General features: G+C 43.2%; 1 protein-coding gene across 1 annotated transcript; it reads right to left on the bottom strand.

The window, feature by feature from the left end:
• Positions 1-256: 256 nt before the first annotated feature.
• Positions 257-26,543, bottom strand: epm2a (EPM2A glucan phosphatase, laforin). The gene is made up of 4 exons (XM_072696296.1): positions 26,035-26,543; positions 19,497-19,671; positions 5,813-6,057; positions 257-1,592 (listed from the first exon to the last, which is right to left on the bottom strand). Exons 1-4 carry the CDS (start codon positions 26,282-26,284, stop codon positions 1,309-1,311), a joined length of 954 nt encoding a protein of 317 aa, XP_072552397.1. The 5' UTR covers positions 26,285-26,543; the 3' UTR covers positions 257-1,308.
• Positions 26,544-26,637: the final 94 nt, after the last annotated feature.

A 26,637-nucleotide genomic window follows, 5' to 3' on the forward strand; every position in this document is an offset into this window, starting at 1 on the left:
TTCACAAATGAGTTAAGGGGATATTAAATCTGGAAAGCGGTGGACGGCGGAACGATAACTGCCACATTAGCAGTCGAGCCACCAACAGCTTCAAGGTGCCTTTAGGAAAAGACTAAAGAAACAATAATAAGGCGAAAGTGCACGTGGGCGAGGGTCTTCCCAAGAAAAATGGTCATGCATGAACAGAAAACAAGGTGCATATATGTAGGTGACATGGCATGTTTATTAAAAAGGGTTTATTAAAAAAAAACGATCACAAAACACCAAGAGTACGAAAAGCTAGAGCACTACTACTCGGGTATCAGAGCAGCACTCAATACATTGACAAGGAGAGCTGGGGAACCAGCAGCTAGACCAAACGGCAAGGCCGACCCAACCTGAAACGGCAGCGTGCTGCTACCAGCGTGGGTGGCCTTGCTGGGACGTGGGTGGCCAGTGAGTCCTGACAGTGAGCGAGCAGGGGTTAGCAGGGTGACCTATGCTAACCTGAACGCGGATACCGAGCCGAAGCTGACCGTTACACACCTCTAGGCATACGGGAAACCTCTTAAGCGACCTCAGGGTTCCAACCGATACAATTCTCGGAGTTGAACCATGGAGTTGAGGCTACTTCAGTACCCCCAGTCCCAGGTGAAACACATTAACCAAACGAACATGAATCGATACACTGAACCAAACACGTGAACATAAACGAGGGGGTAGTCCTTATTTGGGTGTGTGGCGGCGGCTCAGAATCGCCCCGGGGGAGGGCGCGATACAGAGGAGCTGACAGTAGGGTGCATACTGGCTGTATGATGGAAGTCATGCTAATGTCTTATCAAAACTTATTTTTAGGTTAATTGTTAGAATTTATTACAAATAAAAACCTTAGTTTTTGTACAAATTCTATGATTTGTGTTTGATGTACCACCCCATCACGCTAACCCGTTTTGTCTACAATAACATACTGTTGCTTTAAATGTCATCACAAAGAGGAAGTGATATCATTCAAGCTTTTGAAGCAGTGGAAACCTTAGGGCAGTGCCTAAGGTTACTCTGAAGCTGAGGCTGTATGATGGAAATGTTGGGATTTGACTGAACAGCATGAATAAACACATAGGAAAAGCTGGTTCTAGATCTCAGTTTATTTTGTGTCTAGAACATCAGCATGTAGAAAGAAAGAAAAGTCAAACAATAGTGATGCAGGTTGAAAACTTCAGGCCACTCTGAAGCTGCTAGATGCCAATAATGGATCATATTTAGCATCAATGCTAAACCACTGCACACAATTCTGTATTCACACCTTCTGTCCTTGTGGGGGCGCTGTCTTTACATCTCAGCATAGCAGACAGAGGACCGTAAACGTCCAAACTTTAACAGAAAGTCCTCCTGCGCTCGTACCAAAGCCTCCTCGTCGATGTACACCGCCGCCCTCCTGGCCGTGAGGTAGTACTGCACCTTCCTGAGGCTCCAGCCCAACACGTACATCAGCAGGCCGCACACGGCGGCCGTGGAGCGTCCAACCCCGGCGTTACAGTGCACATAGACCGTGTGACCATTCTCCAACAGGCCGTGGAGCAGAAACACAGCCTGAGGCAACATCCGTATGCGACCTGCAGGGCGGCGACATACAGAACAACTCATTAATAAAAGTTACACAGACAGCAAATTCATACTGGATTATAAATGATGCCAAATTATTATCTTTATGATGTATAATCTACAAGCACTGCAGATTCATACTGGATTAAAATCACTACACTACACAACATCCGTACACGCCCTGCAGGGCGGCGACATAGAGTACAACTGTTAACATAATAAATGAGAAATGATTTTATTCAGAGTAACCTTTTATCATGACCATTTTCACATGTCAGCACCGACCAACAAGACATCAGAATCTAAAAGATCAGAATTTTAATTTCATATCAAACCTTATTTTTAGGTTAATTTTTCTTAGGATTTATAATTTATAATTATTTTTATTTTTATATAATAAAAACTTTAGTTTTTGTACAAATTCTATGATTTGTGTTTGACATACCACCCCGTCACGCTAACCTGTTTTGTCTAAAACAACATACTGTTGCTTTAAATGTCATCACAAAGAGGAAGTGACATCATCCAAGCCTTTGAAGCAGCCTGACGTTCTTATATTATTGTTTTGTTACTTTTTGATGTTAGAAAGGGCCCGTCAAGTTCAACCCAACCACCCCGTCACACAAAATAGAGAGGGAAAAACTGTTTTAATTCAAACTAATAATAAAAATGTTAATTAAAACTGATTAGCATGTGTGATAGGGTCTGGAAGTTCAAGCACTGCAGACATTTTAGGATGGAATTTACTACCCTGTTACGTTTTATCGTGAATATGTCTGCCATCTCTGAAAAAATAGAAAATGTTAATACATTTTTTTTGTACAAATTCTATGATTTGTGTTTGCGGTACCACCCCGTCACGCTAACTCATTTGTCTACAATAACACACATCATTCACATCACACTATTCATTGTTTTTTTTTGGGTTTTTTTTTTGCATTTGTTGCCTTTTCATGTTAGAAAGGGGCCGTCAAACTCAACCCAACCACCCTGTCACACAAAATAGAACGTTTATTTTCTCCACAATATTTCAATATTAATGTAAAGAAAACGATTTCAAATTTATTGGCGTGTGTGATAGGTCAGGAATTTACCACCCCGTCACGCTTTATCGTGAATATGTCTGCCATCTCTGAAAAAATAGATAGATACAAATTCTATGATTTGTGTTTGCGGTACCACCCCGTCACGCTAACTCGTTTTGTCTACAATAACATACAGTTGCTTTAAATGACATCACATCAAGAAAGCAACATCATTCATTGTTTTGTTTTTTTTTGCATTTGTTTGTGTTGCATTGTTTCATGTTAGAAAGGGGCTGTCGAACTCAACCCAACCACCCCGTCACACAAAAAAAAACGTTTTTTTTTCCACAATATTTCAATATTAACATAAAGAAAATGATTTCAAATTATTTGGACTCAACCCAACCACCCCGTCACACAAAATAGAAAGGGTTTTTTACACAATATTTCAATATTAAAGAAAATGATTTCAAATTAGTTGGCATGTGTGATAGGTTAGGGATTAACCACCCCGTCACGTTTTATCGTGAATATGGTTCCATTGTCTGACTAAAAAGGATGAAGTTAATAAAAATCTGGGTTTTTTTGAATAAACACTTTCAGTTTAATGTTGTGGACTTTTTTTTTAAGTGTTTCAAAAGGGAAATTGCAACGCAGAAGCGGCACCCATTTCGCAGAATGACTCAGGAAGCACTCCAGCAGTTTCCATAACTAACAGGTCTAACCAATCTTCAGTCTCTGTGGATGAGGGATGAAAATAATAGACTACAATAAAGCAGAACAGACGGATGGAGAGTTGGAGAGCCGTGTCTGCGTTCCCTAATGCCTTTCCAGCGCCTGGGCCAGGGAAATAATCTAACTATGTGAAGTGATTATCTGGCATTAGTGGAGTAAGAGACGTGTTTATCTAGGAGCGCAAGTGTGTGCTTATCTCTCCTCCGCGCTCTCGGTTGTAAGAAGCCTCCTATCGCAGTTGTGTTCGGAGCTGTCTCTAATATTCAGTTATCACTTCCTGAATGCGAACAGGGCCATCCTTCGCCGCTGATAGCAGCGGGGTCAGACCGGGGTCGAGCACATATGAGAGGAGTCTGAACTCAGCAGCAGGCCTTGGTGTTTCACTACTCCAGTTGATACGCTGATACTGTAGAAGGCTGCAATATGCAAATGAGCATCTAACCAATCAGAATGCAGTTTTTTTTTATACTGTGTGTTTTGACCATCCTGGCCAATCACAGTTTCAGGTGGGTGTCTTTATGTTTAATCACAGTACTAATACCGGGTCCACATTGGTCCTCATTTGTCTACAAAATACAGCAGGGGTGTGTGGGGTGTTGGCTTAAAGGACTTAAGCACTACTACCATGGCGACCGCCTGCCTCACCCAGCATCGCTAACATGATGCTAGCATCAGTCACAAGCCATGTTCATAAATATGTAAATATGTGGTCCACATCTTAAGGCTCTGAGGGCACAGCTTGAGTCCTTGACCAGGCAGGGTCACTTGAAATGGTACGCGAAACATAATAGAGGTCAGAACCTCACGTTTCCTCACGTTCCTCACATTCTGTATGATGCTCTGAACCCGATCAGTGTCACAAATGTGCAAAACCTGAGAAGAGCCATAATGTATATCGCTGCTGTCTATTGAAAAATCTCAATTTTTCAGTTTTCTCCATGGTTTGAACCCTGTAGCTGCTTCTGTACACTGTGTAAATACTTCTGAATGAATGGACCAATAGAAATGCTCCAAATGACTTAAATAGACTACTGTCTCTGGTGTAAAGTCTCCATTTTGGAGATACATGTATTTATGGTATTTATGCATGCACTGTATATTACAGATCACGGCTGTTTGCCTAAAGCTGTATTATTATTTTTATTTTAAAGGGCCTGCTCTGAGACCATCGTTAATCATCATTAATATATTCATTCCTCCAGGCTATCTTGTACTAGTACTTGGTTCATCTACTGATAATGTCTCATCTAATTCAGACAGGCTCATCTGAGCTCTTTCATCAGCTGCAGGGAAGCGTATTTTGGCTAACTGTGAGATTAGATAGATCTCCCATTTTATTATGCAGCTGAACAAAAGCCTATATAGCGTAGTTTCTCTTCAAAGATCTTGGATGAACACAAGCTGGAGAAGCTGTACAGGCTATAGGATCCACTTGCTGATCATAAAATTGGCAATTTCCTAGGTAATCTGTGTAGACATTGTGTGTGTATGGGTCATCTCAGTGGTTAGAGCAGGGTTTTCTGGCGGGAAGTAGTAGACATTCCAGTACCAACACACTACCACCACCATGTTTGACTGATGTAACAGGACCCCTGCCTTGATTACAAGGTTGTGGATTTGATACTTGGGTCCACTTAAGCCTTGGGTACACTAACAAACTTTTAAAATTGTAGCACATCTCACGCTTCCCAAGTTGGTACCGTCAATTACCCCAACCGTTCATAGCTCCCCCTAGCACCAGCAATGCTCCCGACACTAGGAAGGTAAGGGCGTGTCTCCTCCGATACATACAAAGCCAGCCACGGCGTCTTTACCTGAAGAAAGCGTGGCCAGTTGTGCTCTCTCAGACTCCGGCCACTGATGGCAAAGCGGCATGGCTTGGGATAAGACCTCACAACCTTCTGGGGCATAGTGGTAGAGCATTAGACTGCAGAACAGAAGTTGGCTACTTTGGTTTGAAGTTGGCTAGACGAATTTCTGCTCCACCTTAAATGGCGCTGCAGTATTGGACATCATGTACTAGCGGCAGAATGTGGCTGCTGTATCATTTAAGGTGGAACGTGGAATTAAAATAAGAAACTGCCTAAAACTGCTCAGTTTTTCGTGCTCAGTTTTTATCGGCTATTGACGGGACCCTTTCAGATTGAGTTGCTGACCAGTACACACTACTAGATTACACTCGGGTCAAAATTTTTTAATTTAATTTTTAATTTAATTAGATATTCTCTGATATCGATTGACTAGAGCCAACCAGCTCTGATTCAGAATCGGGGCTAAAATCAGGGTCATGTAAAAATCATCATAAAATCATATGTAATGGACTAAACTGGGATGTGCCCTGATCCCGACTTTCTAATCTGGGATGTGAACGTTTGTATACAGTAGCTGATCCACAGCTGTCATTTCTGACTGGCTATGATTACCGTAGATCTTCGACATGGTTTAAACGCAGAGTGCAAAAGCTCCCATACCCTCTGTGCTCATGTCTGGCGTGGGGATCCACACGTAGGCCAGGCCACAGTCTCGATACAGATGCATCATGATCTCTGGGGTCATGTGGTCGTCTGGGTTTTGCCGGCAGCCGTGCGAGTTGTTTGAGATGTCCCACTCCGTCTGGAAGTTCATCACGGCGGTAACGCCCAGCTCGTGCTTCAGCTTCAGGGTCACATGCTCCACCTGCCGAGGGCAACTGCCCAGCCACACCTGGGGCAGGATTCTGCGAAGGGCAGAAGAGAGAGAATGGACGTGACTTTGTTTTTAAAGTAAAGGCATTGTTTAGTAGTAGATCAGAGATTTATTAGAAAGAAAGTAAAAGACATAAAGCTGAACCCAGCTGAGAACTCAAGCAGACAGTAATGCACAGTTAAATAGTGAAGCAATAATATTTCTTAATATTTAATATTTCGTGTGTGTGTGTGTGTGTGTGTGCGCACCCTCCTGAAAGGCTGCAAATGAGTTTGTATGCTTATGAATAATAGCAGTGCTAAGTGCCGTAGGAAACACGCTCACTTATATAAATTAAAGGTTTAATGCTAATGCCTGATGAATTATCTGAACTCTATTAATGTGGTAAAAGGATGAGTTGTAGCTTTTGCTATTTTAATGAAAGTATATAATAAAGAATACTAGAGAGGAGGAAAAGAGGTACCAAGTACCAGGCCAGGAATTAGCAATAGAAGAAGAGAGAAGAAGAGAAGAAAGAGGACAAAAGAAGAGAAGAGAAGAGAAGACAGGAGGAGAGGAGAAGAGAGGAGAGAAGTGGAGTGGATAAGAGAGGAGAAGAGAAGAGAGGAGAGGAGAGGAGAAGAGAGGAGAAGGAGAGGAGAAGAGAAGGAGAGGAGAAGAAAGGAGAGAAGTGGAGTGGATAAGAGAGGAGAGGAGAAGAGAGGATAAGAGAGGAGAAGAGAAGAGAGTAGAAGGAGAGGAGAAGAGAAGGAGAGGAGAAGAGAGGAGAGAAGTGGAGTGGATAAGAGAGGAGAAGAGAAGAGAGGAGAAGAGAGGAGAAGAGAGGAGAGGAGAAGAGAGGAGAAGAGAAGAGAGGAGAGGAGAGGAGAAGAGAGGAGAAGAGAGGAGAGAAGTGGAGTGGATAAGAGAGGAGAAGAGAAGGAGAGGAGAAGAGAGGAGAGAAGTGGAGTGGATAAGAGAGGAGAAGAGAAGAGAAGAGAGTAGAAGGAGAGGAGAAGAGAAGGAGAGGAGAAGAGAGGAGAAGAGAGGAGAGGAGAAGAAAAGGAGAGGAGAAGAGAAGGAGAGGAGAAGAGAGGAGAAGAGAGGAGAGGAGAAGAAAAGGAGAGGAGAAGAGAGGAGAAGAGAAGGAGAGGAGAAGAGAGGAGAGAAGTGGAGTGGATAAGAGAGGAGAAGAGAAGAGAAGAGAGTAGAAGGAGAGGAGAAGAGAAGGAGAGGAGAAGAGAAGGAGAGTAGAAGGAGAGGAGAAGAGAAGGAGAGGAGAAGAGAAGAGAAGGAGAAGAGAAGGAGAAGAGAGGAGAAGAGAAGAGAAGAGAAGAGAAGAGAAGTAGGGGACCTGGGAGAACAAAGGTTGGGGTGTTTTTAGGGGGAAGCCGAGAGAATGGAGAGATGAGAGGAGAAGGACAGGGATGGCAGGAGGCAGATGAGACGGGAAGCGAGCGACGCGAGGGAGAGAGGCAGAGGACAGAAGTGTGTGTGGGGAGAGGAGGACAGTGTGTGCAGTCACTGGTCAGAATCCTGAGCAGGCTGGGGGTATTTTTAGAGCAAGGCTGGCGGACAGACCACCAGCTTCTGTCCCTCTCTCTCTCTATCATCTCATTTATCTATTTCTCACCCTCTCACAGAGAGAAAGAGACAAAGAGGGAAAGGCATTTTGGGAAAAAAAGACAGTACTTGCCTCTGCCTCTCTCTCTCTCTCTCTCTCTCCCTGTAGCACAGACTGATCTCTTTAACCTTTTCCTCCTCATTTCCTTGTCCACTCACTGTGTCCCTGCAGACACACAACTAAAGACCCATTAGAGTCTCCACGACCAGAGCTCATCCTCAGAGTGAGCTGAGGCGATTCAGAGGGCTGAGAGAGAGGGAGATGATTGCCTGATGGATTGGCTGCCTTTAGTGTCATTGCTTCCACCTGTGTCTTGTTAACTCTGTATATGGATGCAGTCTGAGAGTTCTTGTAAACCCGTGAATTTCAGAGTTTTCCAGTGAAGACACATTTGAACAGCTGATAAACAGCCGACGGTCAAACCTGGACCACTCTGCCAAACACCATAGCAGGTTACTAGTAATTAAATAAATGACTCATAGAATAGTGGCTCAACGGATGGTCCGGACTTCTCTTACAGGACCTCCGCCAGACGATTCATATTCCTTACCCTCCTCTCCTTTCTCTTTCTCATTTCCTGAGCTGTCCCCTGCTGTCCGTTTGTGGATAGGTGCTGCTGCCTGCCTACCCTCTGGACCAGGCTCTCCCGCTGTTTCTCCTTTATTTTTTTTTCCCTCTATCTCTTTCCCATGTTTTGAGATGCCCTGTTCCTATTGTTCTGTCCTGGTGCTGGCTGACCTGGCTGGCTTGATTTTTTAACAAATTACTCCTTATTATGAAAAAGCACCTCAGCACAACGCTCATTGTTAAATGGTAGAGCTTGCATCACATTGAACACACTCTCCACCAGCTAAGACGATCTTAATACTACAAAGCCTTTGGGTATCTGAGCTCTGATCTTTTCCTTTTCAGACAGAGGTTGCCTACACCCAAAAACCCTCGTTATCTCTTTCAGCTAGACTTCAGAAGTTCCCACCCTTATTTTGTTCAATTACTGTTGTTACGAATCACTACAGACACTCTTAATTGCGGAGCCCAAGCAGAAAGAATGATGCACTAATGGCAAGCCAGAACGCAATGCTTAGCCTAGGCTATGCTAAGTTCAAAAGATGCTCAGCAGATCAGCGAGATCTCGATTGAGACAAAGAGGCTCTACCCTTTCAAGTTTATGTATTAATGATGTAACCCACCAGCCCTCTCTTGATAAAAAAAATCCTAGCTCATGGTTTCAGATCTCCACAAAAGCTCTGTGCAGAAGAAAAATTAGCACCTCTAGCATTGTGGCAGGCCTCCTCAGCTTAACGTAGTATATTACATCCTCCAGGGCCATGCTATTAATCATCTACCCCTCAAAATCACATTTTTGTCTCTGTAATTAATCACGAAAAGCCACAATTAATGCGCGACATGTGCTGGCATGCTCGCTGCATCACAAGCAAACACTTCTGGCGGGCAATCAGCACCAATCATCACTGGAGTGCAGCGGTTTCATTGTTTTAATACCTTTAATTGCATGTATATAATTTCAAAGCCCCCTCATTTACCTTAATACAACTTTGCCAGTAGAATTGAACATGGTGGAGCATCTGAACAACAGCCTAATGCCGCCATGCCTAATGCCAAACATGCGCTACAAGGGTAGAAATCCTCCTTTGCTGGGCTGTGGAGCGGTGTGCCGGAGTGATGAAGCTCCAGCCATTAGCTTTTTTTCCCTCAAATCTCACAGCAATGTAGATAAAAGCTTTCTTCAAAGAGTTCAAAAGGGGGACAAACTCCCAATTAAGATCCTTGATTTCAAAAGAAACGGATGACCACAGCGGGAGAGCCTGGTCCAGAGGGTAGGCAGGCAGCAGCACCCACCCACGAATAGACAGCAGGGGACAGCTCAGGAAATGAGAACGAGAAAGGAGAGGAGGGTTAGGAATATGAATAGTCTGGTGGAGGTCCTGTAAGGGAAGTCCGGACCATCCGTTGAGCCATCTTAATATAGCTTTGCACACTCTTGGTGTTCTCTTCGGCAGCTTCATGAGGAACCACCAGAGATGTTCCTCATGAAGACACCAGTTCATAAAACCAGTTTGAGACTGTGCAACGTCATCACCATGCTGGAAACCACCGTTAGCCACAAACGTTAAATAGTCTGTGATGCCAGTCATGAAAAATGAGAAGAAACCATTCCCCACACCATTACTCCACCTCCACCTACACCAGCCTGGACTGGACTGTAGACACAAGACAGGTTGGGTGCATGGATTCAAGCTGTTGGCAGCAAATTCTGACCCTACCATTACTCGAACCTCGATCCAGACTCATGACACCAGGCTAGCTTAACTGTCCAGTGTTGGTGAGCCTGTGCTGAGCCACTGCAGCCTCAGCTTTCTGGTCTTGGCTGACAGAAGCAGAACCTGGCGTGGCCTTCTGCTGTTGTAGCTCATCCACCTCAAGCTTGGGCAAGGTGTCGTCACCATAATTGTACAGAGTGGTTATCTCTGAGCTACTGTAGCCTTTCTGTCAGCTCCAACCAGTCTGACCACTCTCTGCTGACCTCTCTCATCAACAGCTGTGGAGTTTCCATCTCCAGAACTGCATAACTTCTTCTCACTGGATGTGTTTTCTTTACTGCATCATTCTGTGGAACTTTAGAGACTGCTTTGCTGAACATCCCAGAAGTTCAGCATCAACCACTTCTGACACCAACATCCAGAATCAGCACACTCAGAATCGCTGAGGTTGCATTATTTCCCCATTCTGATGGCCGATGTGAACATGATCTAAAGCTGCTGGGCCGTATCTGCCTGATGTTTTGCTGCCGTGTGATTGGCCGATTAGATAACTGCATGGATGAGTAATGTGCAAATACACTATTACACTGTGCTTTTGCTTTCACTGACAATACAAAAGCCTGGTTTAATTAAAGGGAACTGGACAACTCCAGCCAAGTTCTAATAAAGGACAAGCTGCTCTGAGCTTCCTCTGACTACACCGAGCGGAGACACGTGTCAAAGGCCTACGAGAAACAGCAGCAGCAGGCCAAACTCAGCAAGCTGTGTCCTGCAGTCTTTGTATTAATTACACAGGATGGTTCTGAGCAAATGGAGTGCGCTGTAGGTTTGGGCTGCGGATGAATATCAAAGACAGCCAAACAAATGGCCTGGACCCTGCAAGAGCTCTGACCACTAATTAAACCACAAGCACAAGGCCGTGATGCTGCTCATTTTTAAACCCCTTAAACTGAACTGCAGGCTGATTATGCAGTTATTCGGTTATTAAGGTATTATATTATTCAGTGATTATTATGAATTGTCTGGCAGCTATGCTGTAATTAATATGTAATAAGTAATTCATATGTGTAATTATGTAGAAATGGGAAATCTGAAAAGTGGACCCCCCCTCCCCAATCTCTCACCCAGTATCTCCCTCCTCTGTTATAGTTTGGGCAAATAATGAGCTGGGACGGGGTGTCCAAGGTGTGCTCTCCCAGAGGGTGCACTCTATAAATGCACTCTCTATAAAGCCAGCATCCACTGATCGCTGGTTCAAATCTCGGGTCATGCTGTTTGCCATCAGCAGCCGGAGTCAGAGAGAGCACAACTGGCCTTGCTTTCTCAGGGGTGGGTTGATGGCATGTCCTCTTCACATTACTCCTAGTGTGGTATTGGTCAGCACAGGCTTCTGTTAGCTGTTGTATTGGAACTTGGAAGGGATAATCCAGGCCGGAATCTGTCCCTGCTGCAGTCCACAGGTCTACACCTTTAATGCTGGATGTACCTCAACAGACCTCAACAGTCCGCATCAGACCAGCTGCCAACTACCAGTCCGACCATCAGGCCCCCCACCCACCACCACCCATACCAGATCAGCGGCACACCCTCCCACCACTGCTACCTGTTTAATGACCATGTTAAAACCTAAATGGACTCGTAACTCTCTGCCACTATTAATATCACCACTATTAACTATCTGCTGTATCTGGTTTGGTCATTTTTATCAATAATGTTTAAATAGTTCTGATCAGAGGAGGACGGGTCGGGTTCCCCTCTTCCTCCAGCTCTGAGGGAGTTTTTCCTTGCCACTGTCGCCATTGGCTGCTCACTGGGGGTCTTTGATTCTTCATGTCTTCTTATGTTATTTCTTTTATGTCTCTTGACTTGACCACAAGAGGGCGACCCCCTTTCTCCATATTAAATGAATAATATAATATATATATAATATAATATAATTCTCTAATAATGGACTCTTTTTCCCACTTTTTTGAATTTAGTCCATCTCTTATCACACAATGCCACCAGTGCCGGGGGGTGTGACACCTAGCATGTGCTTCCTCTGAGTCACATGAAGCCAGCCAACCACTTCTTTTTTGCCAACTGCTGCCAACACCTGCCAACACATTAGCCTTTTCTGTTTTTTTAATGTGCTGAAAGCAATCAAACTTCAAATCTCACAGCAATGTAGATACAAGCTTTCTTCAATTAGAACAAAAGGGGGACAAACTCCCAATTAAGGTCCTTGATTTCAAAAGAAACGTTGGGTGACCACAGTCCAGGCTCTAACATCCCTTATAACTTCAGCGTGAGTGGGCGGGGTAGGTGGACACATGCTAATGGGTTGGAGATTTTGTGACATCACAAAAACTAAGAGTTTCAAATGAGCTTCTTTTGCTGCTTAGCTTTGATCTATTGATGAGAATGTCAAATGTACCCATGTTTACATACAACATCAAACACTTCTACTTAAAGAGGAAGAAAAGTAAGCCTTTCATGATGCGGGCCCTTTGATGAAACTTTATTAGGGCAATTATCCACATTAAGAAGTGGTAAATACATCAGAGTTAGGAAGTTCTTTGAAGTAGCACCACATTATGGGTCATTATATTATTGACAGTAAGAATAAAGACCAAACGAGACTTTGAACACATGGGACGCACCAGAGTAATTGGAGGTTAATGCGCATTAATGGCTGCTGCTGCCCTCTGCCCCCGCCGAGTGCTCGTCTCTGACCTCTCGAGTCCTTTAAAGTTGAAAAGCCTCATTCTATCATCTCACTCCTCCCTCCCATCCCTCGTTCCTCTCCTCCCTTTTATACAGCGGGGTCAAAAGGGACACGCGGAAACAAGCGCTAATGGCTCAACGTCTGCAAAAGCTCTCGAATCCAAAGCTGTTCGGCTAATTGCGGAGTGCAGCTGAAACCTGCCGCCCCGAACAATTAGAGAGAGCGAGAGAGACACGCAGAAATACACGAGGAATACAAATACAGATCTGCTCTGAATAATGGGACATTAGCATATGTGATTTTAGTCTTTTGAGGCCGAACCGGCTGCACAAATCCGTCCTTAATTAGTTGGTAAATGAGGCCCTCGTCTTAATGGCTTACTTTGTCTTCGCTGCAACTTCTTCAGCTCGTTATTTTCCCCACTCTGCGGCATCTGCTCCCGCGCCGTCCCCGCGGCTCACCGGATAATAAGGGCTCTCTCTACAGCACGTGAGCCGCAGAGGCGGACAGAGGGACACCACAGCAGAGATTTAAGAGCGCCGTCCTTCCAGATTTCGACAGAGGCCCACAAAACGATATTAATTAGCCAGAGCGCGAAAACGAACGCGAGACTTGGCCGACAGCGGCACGGCACAGCACAGCGATGTGTGGCGCTGATGCCGTAGAGCTCCATTCAGCTAGCCGCTAATCCGCTGCCCTGAGGGCCTCATTAATTTTACACTGCTCTAAATGAATGAACAGACAGTTTTTTAGCATTAGCATTTAGCATCTCGAGCAGCAGGCAAGGGAGGAGAGACGGATACCAGCAGCTTCTTACTTTTCAGAACTGTCCCATCGTCGGCGAGCAGACAGGAAGAGAGAGAGAGAGAGAGAGAGAGAGATATTAAGGATGAGGGATGAAAGAGGAATAGAGTGAAAAAGTAAGAGTCAGAGTGAGGGAGAAATGATAGAAAAGAGAGAGGCGTGGAGGGGAAAGAGAGGTAGAGTCAGAGAGGTAGAAAGAGAGAACGGTAGAATAAGAGAGCAAGAAGAAGAGAGGTAGAGCTAGAGAGAGGTAGAGAGAGAGAGAGGTAGAGAAAGAGAGCAAGAAGAAGAGAGGTAGAGAGAGAGAGAGGTAGAGAAAGAGAGCAAGAAGAAGAGAGGTAGAGCTAGAGAGAGGTAGAGAGAGAGAGAGAGGTAGAGAAAGAGAGCAAGAAGAAGAGAGGTAGAGCTAGAGAGAGGTAGAGAAAGAGAGAGGTAGAGAGAGAGAGCAAGAAGAAGAGAGGTAGAGCTAGAGAGAGGTAGAAAGAGAGAACGGTAGAATAAGAGAGCAAGAAGAAGAGAGGTAGAGCTAGAGAGAGGTAGAAAGAGAGAACGGTAGAATAAGAGAGCAAGAAGAAGAGAGGTAGAGCTAGAGAGAGGTAGAAAGAGAGAACGGTAGAATAAGAGAGCAAGAAGAAGAGAGGTAGAGAGAGAGAGAGGTCGAGAGAGAGGGTAAAAGGGGTGGATAGAGAGAGGGATGTTCAATGAAAGTGAGAAGGGGTAGAGCGGGAGAGAAGGGGATCGAGCACAAGGTAGAGTTAGGAAGAGAGAGAGTTCGATTGAGAGTGGGGCGAGAGAAAGTTAGAACGAGCGCGAGAGCGAGAGAGAGAGAGAGAGAGACAGAGCAAGAGGCAAACAGAGAGGGAGAGTGAGGTAGATATAGAGAGGTAGAGAGAGAGGGGTTGAGCAAGAGGTGGAGATTTGGGGAGAGAGAGAGTTAGATTGAGAGGGGAGCAAGGTGAGAAAGAGGACGAACGAGAGAGATAGAGGGTAGAGCGAGAGAGAGAGAGATAGAAGGAGAGAGAAAGTTAAAGTGAGAGAGAAGAGGTAGGGTAAGAGGGGGCAAAGAGACAGAGAGAGGAGTAGAGTGAGAAAATGAGGTTGAGAGAGGTAGAGAAAGGTAAAGGGAGAGAGAGTTAGAATGAGAGAGGTAGCGCTAGAGAGAATGGTAGAGAAAGAGTGAGAGGAGAGGGAGAGAGGGGTTAAGCAAGAGGTGGAGATTTGGGGAGAGAGAGAGGTAGGGTAAGAGAGGGGGCAAAGAGACAGAGAGAGGAGTAGAGTAAGAAAATGAGGTTGAGAGAGGTAGAGAAAGGTAAAGGGAGAGAGAGTTAGAATGAGAGAGGTAGCGCTTAGAGCGAATGGTAGAGCAAGAGTGAGAGGGGAGGGAGAGAAGGGAGGGGCATGCAGAGTTACACAGTGGGGAAAGGAGAACATGAGGTAGAGAGATACAGAAAAAAGAGAGGAGGGGTCGAGCGAGAGGGAGGGGTCGAGCGAGAGGTTAGAGTTAGAGAGAGAAAGTTAGACAGAGAAAGAAAGAGGTTGGGGTGAGAGAGATTAAGTAAAGGGAGAGAGAGAGAAAGATGTGGGGGTACAGTGCATAAGAGGGGGGTAGAGAGAGAGAGAGGGTTTGAGCAACAGGTAGAGTTAGAGAGAGAGAGGAAGTTCGACTGAGAGGATGGACAAGCTGAGGGAGTGAGAGAGATAGGGAAAGAGAGAGAGAGAGAGAGAGAGAGAGAGAGAGGTGACAACACTGAGTGGAATATCTGGAATAAACAGGCGATCAGATGGTCTCAGTCTTCTTCTCGAAGAGTTTCTTTAAAGGAGCTAAAAATAAACCCTCAGCTCTCAGCAAAGCAGCTTGATTTACAGGCTCGAACGCCCACTCCTCTGAGCAGAGATGGAGAGATTTACTGCATATGAAGAACAGAAAGAGGCCGCAGTGACCTAAAAGAACCTCTGCAGGGTTTACGGCCCCAAATCAAAGCTCTCTGCAGCTTTAGGCCCAGGCTGCTGCTGCTGCTGCTTCCTACTCAAAGGAAAACGTCCGACCCTGGCTCTCGCTCTCAGAGGCTCACAGGCCTTTATCTCTCATCATCCTTTAAAATGAAAGCTCATCAAAAAACCTGCAGGTCTTACGTAGTCAACATGTACATAATCAGTCAGGAGACATTCGGGGACCGAGATTTCCACTGGAGCGACATGGCATACCACTCTACACTTGGATGTCCTGTCCAGGAGGTATTCCAGCCTTGGGCCCAATGATTCCGGGTAGGCTTCAGAGCAGACCATGACCTTGACCAGGAAGAAGTAGATAGGAAGGGGTTGGTGCAGCATAGCCGCAACAGCACTGTCCTTCCTGTGGTGGACTAGGGTTCGAATCCCTGGCTGGGAAAGCATACCAATAGGAGTCCATGGGTAAAGAAGTGTGAGAGAATAGGTGTGGTGGTCCGTAGGCCGGTGCCCTGTCCAGGAGGTATCCCTGCGTTGGTGCAGCATAGCCGAAACAGCGCTGTCCTTCCCTTGGTGGACTAGGGTTCGAATCCCTGGCTGGGAAAGCATTCCAATAAGAGTCCATGGGTGAAGAAGTCCAGGAGGTATCCCTGCCTTGGGCCCAATGATTCCGGGTAGGCTCCAGAGCCTCCTCCTACCTGTGTAACATGATTCAAACAGACGTCCCTCTGAGCATCAGAGCAGTGACGTCAATGTAAATTTGACTGACATTAATAAGACTGTATTCTCATGGAATTCTCATCTGCAGAGAGGCTCTGATCTCGTACAGGGACGAGGCGGCTAAAAAAAAGATTACAGGATGATTCAGAAATTGCTCCACGGTTACAAATGAAAGCTGAGGGTAATATCATTTTCTGGGTCAGGAACTAAATCGCTTCCTTTTGAACCATTAATCAGTTTGATTCCTAAGATAATAATCGGATGGTGCTCTGAGATCACACACAGCATATTCCTGAGGGTCGACAGAGTCATTCCAGCTCGTGTTTGATTCCCCTTATGAGCAGAATGGAGACCCTGATTCGGCCCATTCTCACCCGTGTTTCTAGACACACCACAAATGTATGGGCTGTTGACCTTTCCCCCAAGCGCAACTGCCACAACTTCAGAAGCTCAGAGGCTTAGTGGCACCTGTCAGGGTGTGAGATCTACAGATTAGGCAGCAAAGGTGATGGGGGTGATGTGTCGGAAGCAGAAAAACTGGACATGCATAAGAAGCAAACTGTGAAGGCTAGACGATTCGGTCAGAACATCTCTGAAACATCAGGCAGTGCTCCAAGAAAGGACAACAGGGCGACAGGGTCATGGGCACTCAAGGACTTTAAGGATCTACTGCTAACGTCTTGGTGTCAGATACCACCTTCAGACGTCTCGTGGAAGCCATGGGTTTTGGTGGAACGAGGCTGAGGGACCTACTCAGTATTGGCTTCATGTTTAACTCATGTTTTTAAAAGTCTGCAGACCACCGAAGAACCTTCATCTGTAAAGTCGGATCTTCTCAAACGTCATGCAGAAGTATGACCAAGTCATATAAGCTCTAACATCTCGACTTGACCAGGGCAGTCAGGTCCAGGTCCAGACAACTACAGAACACAAGCATATGTGGCCAAACATCTGCCATCAGTCCCATAACTTCAGTGCAGTCTCACAGTTGTACAGACAAAAACACAGTGCCCTTAAGTGCATACTATATGTTTAAGAAAAGAAGATAATATAATAATATATAAGAAAATATTGCAATATTAAAGTATTTTTTTCATTATTTTGGAGAAATTATTTGACTTCACAAAACACACTCACATTCGAGTAATCTAAAAATGAGTTGTTCGATTAACCGACTAATTGAGAAAAAAAAGAATTGTTAGATTAATCTGTAAAAAAATTGAATCGTTAGATTAATCGATTAAAAAATGAATCATTAGATTAATCAATAAAAAATGAATTGTTAGATAAATCGATAAAAAATGAATTGTTAGATAAATCGATAAAAAATTAAACGTTAGTTAATCGATAAAAAAGAATCGTTAGATTAATCGATGAAAAATGAATTGTAAGATCAATCGATAAAAAATGAATCGTTAGATCAATCGATAAAAAAGAATCGTTAGTTAATCGATAAAAAAGAATCGTTAGATTAATCGATAAAAAATGAATCGTAAGATCAATCGATAAAAAATGAATCGTTAGATCAATCGATAAAAAATGAATCGTTAGAATAATCAATAAAAAATGAATCGTAAGATCAATCGATAAAAAATGAATCGTTAGATCAATCGATAAAAAAGAATCGTTAGTTAATCGATAAAAAAGAATCGTTAGATTAATCAATAAAAAATGAATCGTAAGATCAATCGATAAAAAATGAATCGTTAGATCAATTGATAAAAAATGAATCGTTAGATTAATCAATAAAAAATGAATCGTTAGGTGCAGTCCTTAGCTAGAAGCAGCAATGTCTAGGTGAGCTCTAACATCACCGTCCCCAATCCCTGAAACACACAGCTCCAGGCCTTCATGCTCCTTCCACCCCTTACATTCCTCAACCCTGTAACCCTAAAGCCATAACAATAGAACCACTGACAGCTGAAGCGAATGACGGCACTCTCTCCTCTCATCACTCTTGAGCCACGCTGGCCGGCACAGGTGTCTGTTAGCTGGTGCGGTGGAGCTGGGCAGAGCGTGACGGGGACGGGGGTTTGAATAGAGGCGGTGGCTGACTTTGCAATTACCGGAGGAGACTAGGTGACGAGGTGTGCTAGGGCCTTGTCCTCCAAGTGTTGGGAGCATTGCTGGTGCTAATGAGATCCACGAACAGGTGGGTTAGCTGGCAGTGGCAAATTGGGAGAATTTGGCTATGAAATGGACCCTGTGTGAGTGTGAGTGAGTGTGTGAGTGTATAGCAGGTGGCACTGACTGCTCATTACTACCACTGATGCACATTAATGCCATACAGTAGGCGCACTCAGAGACGGGTTACCATGAACTCTCATACACACAGACCCACACGAGGACTGCCAGTGCCCCCGGCGGGACAGGAAGTGAACAGTGTTTAAAAATAAATGATGTTTTTATTTCTCTGCTTTTCAGCGTTTGATCCTTTTGTCCTTCATTTCTTTTCCACTTTTAATCCACTGCCTTTCATCCTCCATCCTCCCCTCCACCGCTACCTGACTGAAATCTCACTCAATAACACACACACACACACACACACACACACACTCGCTCGCTCGGGCCTTTCAATTCAAAAGAGTTTAGAGGTAATATTCATAATAGTGTTTGTACCGGCGCTCGCTTGATAATGGACAAATTCACTCACTCACACACACACACACACAATGGGAGTGTGATGAGGAGAAACATCAGACACACACATACACACACACAGGGCGCAGGTGTGTGTGTGTGTGACGTCCCGTCCTCCACTGTGACCCTGTTAGAGTCTATTAGAGACCATCACACACAGCACTGCCCTTTACTACGACCTACAAGAGAGAGTGAGAAATAGAGAGAGAGAGAGAGAGAGAGAAGAAAAGCCACTTAACCACAATAGAAGCTGAAGGACGACACAGGAGAGAGAGATAACGAGCAAACCTGGTTGGACACTACCGGTCAGATCTACAGAATCACCAATCACAGAATCTAAACGCAGCCCTCAGGAACTGCTGGAAATGTCGCCCGATCATTGACTGCATATTTGGGCTGAGAATCGGCTGATACTGATACACAGCTGGTCAATCCATTCAGTTCTACTTTACATGATACCTACCAGACCCTACTGGATCTCTTCAGCTAGCGAACCACACACTGTGCCATCTGTGACGCCGAGAGGACCCCAGGGAGGGGCGTAACACTAGCCTTAGGCTGTCGGTATGAGAGGCTAACTTACAGTGATTAGGCTGGGTTTTAAGGATGCGCTGTATGTTGTGGATGTTGACTGATCAAAGGCCAGATCAAAGCTCAAAGCTAATCGCTCTACACCAAACATTCGAATCCCACCACTGGGACCAAAACCTTCGAAAGGGTTAAGTGGTTTCACTGGTTTCCGAACTCACGAACGTTGCTGTACATACTTAGAGAAGTGCATGGCCTGTTCTCCAGCGACACTGAAGTAGAAGTCTGTGGTGTGTTTCATCTCGTCTGTATGGCCGCTCTTCTCGATCCAGTGACCAATAGGGTGACAGTACACCCCGTCTACCATGTTGCTTTTGTCGTACACACACTCCCGGTCGTGATGGGGGCCGTTACCTGGAGACAGAGCGAGATGATTTCAGGGACAGTCTGAACATAACAGCAGAATTCAGTACTAGCAAGTTTGTACTAGTAACTAGTATGCAGTTTACATAATTAAGGCTTGCTAATTGCTAAATGCTAATTGGTAGTTAAAGGCAAGCTTACATTCCTAGTTAGCTACATTAGCCTCATAGCTCATGTTTCATGCTGGTTTCAGAGAGTTTACGTTGGTCTTTGATGGTCAAGACGGTTGAAAAGATGGTCATACAGGGAACAATATAATCTACACTGGGAAGGTAGCTGGATACGTTACGTTGACCAGCTTAGTTTCTGACCAGTACAGCGTTTGTTTTCTTTTGAGTTTGATAGTTTAGCTGGTCTACCAGCATAACCACCCTGACCAAGCTGATCATACTGGTTGATGGTTTGGTTAATCTGGTTTTACCAAGGGACCAGTGTGGCCTGGCTGGTAATGGGCAACCGGCTTGGTCATGGTGGTCAACCACCTTGGTCAGATGCTTGTAGACCAGCTAAACCATCAAACTCAAATTACAACATACACTATGCACTATGGTCAACCAGCTTAACCAGTTTGACTAGAACAGACAGGCTGGTCATTCTTGTTAACAAATATGGTCATGTTGGTTATACTGGTCCACCGACTTGGTCAGGCTGGTCAACCAGCTTAATCAGTTTGACCAGTGTGTTTAGGCTGGTCATGCTCGTCATACAGGACAACCAGCCTGGCCATGCTTGTCATCCTGGTCCACCGACATGGTAAACCATCAAACCAAGCAAAACAACCAGCATGGTCAGGCTACGGTCAGCACCTCCAACTAAAAAAGAGAATTAATGGCGCTTATTTGGGGCTGGTGAGTCATGAGACGTTAGGGTAGGTCAGCTCGTATCTCCATAAACTGAACTCTGAACCTGTATGGCCATAATGAGACAGAGACGATTCAACCACAGCTCTGAAAAGGTCTTAAAATGATGTCCAGCTCATGTCCAGCTTTGTGTTCAGGTCTCTGCTGACGCATTCCAACCACCCCAGCATAGATTTTCACCCAGGCCCACACAGACTTATTCCAGGGGAACGCAGGAAGATGCTGCAGATGCTGCAGATTTGCTCATTTATCATCGTCCCCATCCTGTCAGCCATGAGCTGGTGGGACAACGTATGAGACAGGACCAGACATGGAGTCTATGCTTCACTTTCAGTCCTATTAAATATTAACGCTTGTGATTCTGCTGGGCTATTAAAGTAGCAAGAGCCACATAACCTGCGTTGTTAAAGGCAGGATACGTCGAAAAATAAGGCCTAAAATTCGATAAATAAAAAAAAGACAATTCCATACAACAGAGAAAAGAAGTTGATGGATTGGACACTTTAAAAAAATGTCCGGACATCTTATTTAAAATTATACAGCTGCAGCTGAAACTGATTGAATACTGTGGCTCCGCCCCTTCAATCTGTTTAATGTTTATTCCTATCTGCAGGTTAGACCCCCCCACCACCTCGTCACATGACGTCCACAGACCGGCAGCCACTGTGGAGTGTTGTACTCTTTCCAGAATTTGCACTCATGATCTCCTCACACTGCAGTTAGATGAGCAGCAGTTAGACCGTAGGGCCGGTCTAGAGATGGGAAATTAAGTAACAGACAATTTGGAGTTGCTAGGTGGTTGCTATGGCTTCCCAGGTGGCCGCTAGGCCGCTTATATCTAGACCGCTCATATATCTACTGGTCCGTTTATCATGAAATTTGGACACAACGTACAGAACAACTGCCAGATTCACAGTCTGTCAAAAAGTGTAAGAATAATGGTAAGAATTGAGGATTATTTTTATGATCGTTATGATTTGACAGCATGTTCAGCATGTTGCAGTGTTGCAGGTTATGCTGGGTTTTTGTAATGTGTGGAGGAGGAGGGGGGGTAGGGTTTATGCAGTGCCTTCTGTATGTCAGCTTGGTATAAATAGCTCTTTTCTCGCCAGCGGAAAGAATTTCCTTTCAAGGACAATAAAACCGTCTATCTCTCTCTCTCTATCTGAACCCCGAGGCGTGTTTTTTGGAACGCTCTGCTGGCAGGTGGAGCTGAGAGTTGGCGCACAGCGAAACTCGGCCTAGATCCACACACACACACACATACGTACAGCAATCAGCACACATTGTTTTAATAAGCGTGTCACATGTGTCCTTCGGAAGTCTCTCGTTTGCTTGTTGACGAGACGGAAATTACGAGCGTGCCAACAAACCGAGAAGACAAGAGATGCAGTAAAAAGACGTGAAAGGGAAGAAAGCAGCAAGACGTTCTGGCTCTCAGCGGCGGGTGAAGCAGATGAACCTGCAGAATAAAGCACATGGAAACACACACACACACTCACACACTCACACACACACACACACATATATACACAGAGGCCTATTAAGCAACAAGAATGGCTAAGAAAGAAGACGAGGAAAGCTTTTCACTCTCCGGCAGCTCAAACATATCGAGATGTGAATTAAAGCAATGACTCCAGCACAAAAAAAAAAGATAAAAAATAAAGATCCCTCCAAACATTAGCATAAAAAAGAATCTACAAGTGAGAGGGGGTCTCTGAGGGGCTTTCTTTTTCTGCACCATCACTGCCATCTAGTGGTACAGACATTATATTACATTAATACAGTTACAGAGTGCTGACCACAGTGGACCTCCCTGCAGAGCTGGGCTGGCCTGGCCTGACATCATCCCAGATCAAGCAAACACAAGAACATGAGCAGGGTGTATTGGTGACGTCCTGATCAAGGTTTTTTTTTTTACCCCCCGATTCAATCCTATGACCCGGGACAGGCTGAAACTGTTATTACAAACTTCTATAACCAAATAACAGGTGCCTGTAGTTCTGAGTTATACACCTTAGTCTGTAATGAGGGGGTTAAAGTTGACTCCTAGCTGATAGTGATCCAATCCGATCTGATCTCTTCTATATGAATTCTGGACTATACCAGCAAATTCCACAGAGGAACATCAGGGTATCTGTCTGTGAACTGAAGCTTAACTGTAAGTGGGTCATGCAGCAGGACAATGACCCTAAGCATACCAAGTGAGCCTACAAAGAGGCCTCTGTGTGGCCTACAAAGTAGGAGCCATTCAACATTTTGGAATGGCCAGGTCAAAGTCCAGTCCTTAACCTAAGAGAACTGCTGTGGAAGGAACAGTTTGTGCCACATCCCTAAGTTCAAGCAATAAGGAGGAATAAATATCGTCTTTTTAACAACGATATTTAATGTGGGATCATTTTCAGAACAGAAAATATGACAAATATAATATTCACATAATTTGCTTAATTGGCCTTGTGATGAAGATCTAATCACATTTCAGGCGTAGATTTATGTAGAAATGCATCAAATTATAAAGAATTCAGAAGCTTTCTAGCTGTACTGTACACTGTACATCAGCCATAACATTAGCACCGGTGAGGTGAAAAACACTGATTTGGTCAGATCTGTTATGGCGGCACAAACAAGGGGGGCCTACTCAATATTAGGCAGGTGGTACTAATGTTATGGCTGACTGGTGTATATGGACATATGAATCTGGCAGTAGTTCTTAACATTGTGTCAGAACTTCCTGATGAATGGACCAACAGAAATGCTCCAACATGACCTGGAATGAAGTATTTCTACATTGACTTCCATTGAAAGCTGCATTTTTGGAGATACGAGGTAATAACATATGCTGTGGCTAAGGCCTAGGCTGCATAACCCATCTATTTGATCTATGACTAATCACTGTTTGAGTGCATTAACACTCCGGGTGTTAAGTGTCCTGCATTAACCTAATGGAGGTGTAATAGGCCACACTTTGGCCAAAAGCTTGGCCAGTTGGCCAGCAGAGGATCTCGGTGCCAGTACGATTAAGCTCGGCCATTTTTAATGAACTTGCCCCAATCAATCACGCAGCCTGAACGTCGATTAAAAAGCCCTGCTGATCAACGCACGCCTGACTGGGCTTTTCAGATTTGACGAGGCCTGCTGGGAAACCCCAGACAGGTCAGCGTAATTGTCGAGGCTAGCCTAGCATAGATGACAGTCTGCATGATAGCCTGGGTGTGACAGCGCTGTCCAAACAGCATAAATGATGCCTATGGAGGGTACTTAGAAGGGAGAATCCTCACAGCCTGAGTGGGCAGCGCTGAAGGGACCAACTGATGGACGCTTTGCTCCCATGATGTTTGCAGTATTGTCACTTTTAATGAAGATAAAGTGGCAGCAGCAAGTGATGAGCTGACCTCTCCATGAGCAGTGCTTGAGCCCCTATTCTGCCGCTGCAGGACTAGACACTAGTGTCTGATATGTGGTCTATTTATTTGTATGTTTATGAAACTAAATTATGATAAAATTCTGACTTTTATTAATTTGCTTTAGAGGAGTTGCTCTGAGTGCTAAGAGCTGACCACATCTCCTTACAACAGCATTAAACAATGAGGTTATTACAACAAACGGTTTTAATGTTGTGAATAAGATAAGAAATATACTACAGTTTATAATTGTTAAAAATTCATGTATCATTTGAAATGTATCATTTTATTATTATGATTATTAATATTTTTTATGTTTTTTCATTTTTAAACCTCATCATTATATATATATACAGCAGTAGACAATACCTTTTCTATACATTTTGTTTTGTAGTGTGTGTGTGTGTAGGTATGTGTATATATATCTATATATCTATATATATATATATATTAATTAACTAATTTATTTTTTAAACAAATTATGCATTCATTTATGCAAATACAGAACAGTATGTGGGGAAAGGGACAAAACAGACAAATTAACAATGTACGACAAGACAGGACGATGGACAGGGGATATACAGTAAATTCATAGTATATAGTAATATATGTGGTATATGAGTTTATTTATACTAGAATATGAATGGGATATCTAGTATTGTTTAAGACAGTAGTATAGTAAATAGTATATTTATAATTCTATACAGTAATATATGCAGTGTATAGTAAACTTATTGCACTGTACAGAAGAATATGTGAATGTGTATCGTATATATATATATATATATATATATATAGGGACTGTCTGAACAAAAGTGTGTATCTCAATTTATCATTTCTTTATTTGAACATAATTTAAAATCACCCGCTGTGTTTAAACCATGTAACAAACAGAAATGATCCACATGTACTTGGACAGTGACAGTGTTTATAGTTTAATACTGTACTCTATATGTATAGAAGTTTATAACACTATGTTGTGCTTGTAAACAAAATATTTAGCAGTAATATAGCAGCTTTTCCAATCGGTAATAATTACCGTGGGTTTCAACGATACAAATGAAAAAAAGGAAACAAGTTTTGGGGAAAAAGGTGGATTGGTTTGTGTTTGATCCTAAAATAAATATTATAGAATAATAAAAAATGACATTGTGATTAATGTAATCCGTCAACTAGACAAAAACTAGACAAAACTTATGTGGAGAATTGTAATATATAAGTTATGATTTGTTATGAATTCTTATTGGTAAGATGTACTGTACTCTACATAAGAAACCTCTACAAATATAACAAATACAACAAGTTTATAAGTAATTCTTTTATTGTAATCTTCATTTATTATTTTTACTATTATTACTATTATTATTGTTATGTGTTTATTATATTTGTTTCATTTGTATTATTATTGTTGTGTGTATTAATACTACTACTAATAACAACAACAATAAATTATTCTTCTTATTATTAATATTATTATTATGTGGTAATTAAATATTAGTATGGTCAAAACTAATGTATTAATAGTATCAGTGATTCCACACTTCTATGCTATATGTGCATTTTATGTATATATATATATATATATATATATATATATATATATATATATATATATATATATATATATGGAAGGAATAATATGGAATAATATGGAATAATAATCATAATAATATTAATCATAATCATAATAACATATATAAGCATATATGTGTAGAAAAGTATTATTATTATGATTATGATTCTTATTATTATGATTATGATTAATATTATTGTGATTATTATTATTATGATGATGATGATTATTATTATTATTATTATGATTATGATGATTATGATTCTTATTATGATTATGATTCTTATTATTATGATTAATATTATTATGATTATTATTATGATTATGATTATTATTATTATGATTATGATTATTATGATTATGATTATTATGATTATTATTATTATTGTGATTATTATGATTATGATTATTATTAATATTATTATGATTATTATGATGATGATGATTATTATTATTGTGATTCTTATTATTATGATTATGATTATTATTATTATTATTGTCGCTGGAAGTCTTGTGATACCTTCCCAAACATCGTTCCCGTCGACCCGCTTAATGAACTTGAACCAGTGCTTGTCCGTGTACGGCTCGGCGAGCTGCACCTGGCCGGTCCACAGGCAGGGTTCGCGGGTAGACAGCAGCGGACGAGCGGCGCTCATCCGGACGGCTTTATCGGGGCTCCAGTGACCGAGCTCCGGACGGGAGCCCAGCACAAACACCTCAATGTCCGGCCGATCCGGAGTCAGAATCACCCCGAATCTAAAAACCAGCATCTCGAAAAGAAATCCGATCAAAGTGCGTTCACTTTGATCTTCAGAGAAGAGGGTCGAGAGGGCGCGGGGATTAGCAGAGGGGGCGCCGGAGCTCGGGGCTAAAAATAAGGCTGGGGAAGGAGCTTCGGGCGGCCTTACTCACGGTCAGTGCATTATAGATTATTTATTAATTAATTAATTAATTAATAATCCCTGATATTTAACGTCCTGGAGGGCTATTTAACCTTGTTTGTCTTTCGAGTGTGCTAAAATACTCCTCTGAGTTCGGTTCACTTGTTTTGTTAAAGTTGTAGTTCTTTAACTGAGGCGTTTCAACGCGGTTGGCTCGGAGCACGCTTGTCTGGAAACTACAA

The sequence above is a fragment of the Salminus brasiliensis genome, chromosome 14 (genome assembly GCF_030463535.1).
Source record: "Salminus brasiliensis chromosome 14, fSalBra1.hap2, whole genome shotgun sequence".
In the NCBI taxonomy this organism is placed as follows: Eukaryota; Metazoa; Chordata; class Actinopteri; order Characiformes; family Bryconidae; genus Salminus; species Salminus brasiliensis.

What these genes read in the sequence shown, in the direction of transcription:
- epm2a (XM_072696296.1), bottom strand. Translation starts at nt 26,284, where the DNA reads ATGCTGGTTTTTAGATTCGGGGTGATTCTGACTCCGGATCGGCCGGAC. An exon ending in CGGGAACGATGTTTGGGAAG is followed by an intron (nt 19,672 to 26,034) that starts GTATCACAAGAC and finishes CTCTGTCTCCAG; the next exon opens with GTAACGGCCCCCATCACGAC. An exon ending in GCCAGACATGAGCACAGAGG is followed by an intron (nt 1,593 to 5,812) that starts GTATGGGAGCTT and finishes GCCGCCCTGCAG; the next exon opens with GTCGCATACGGATGTTGCCT.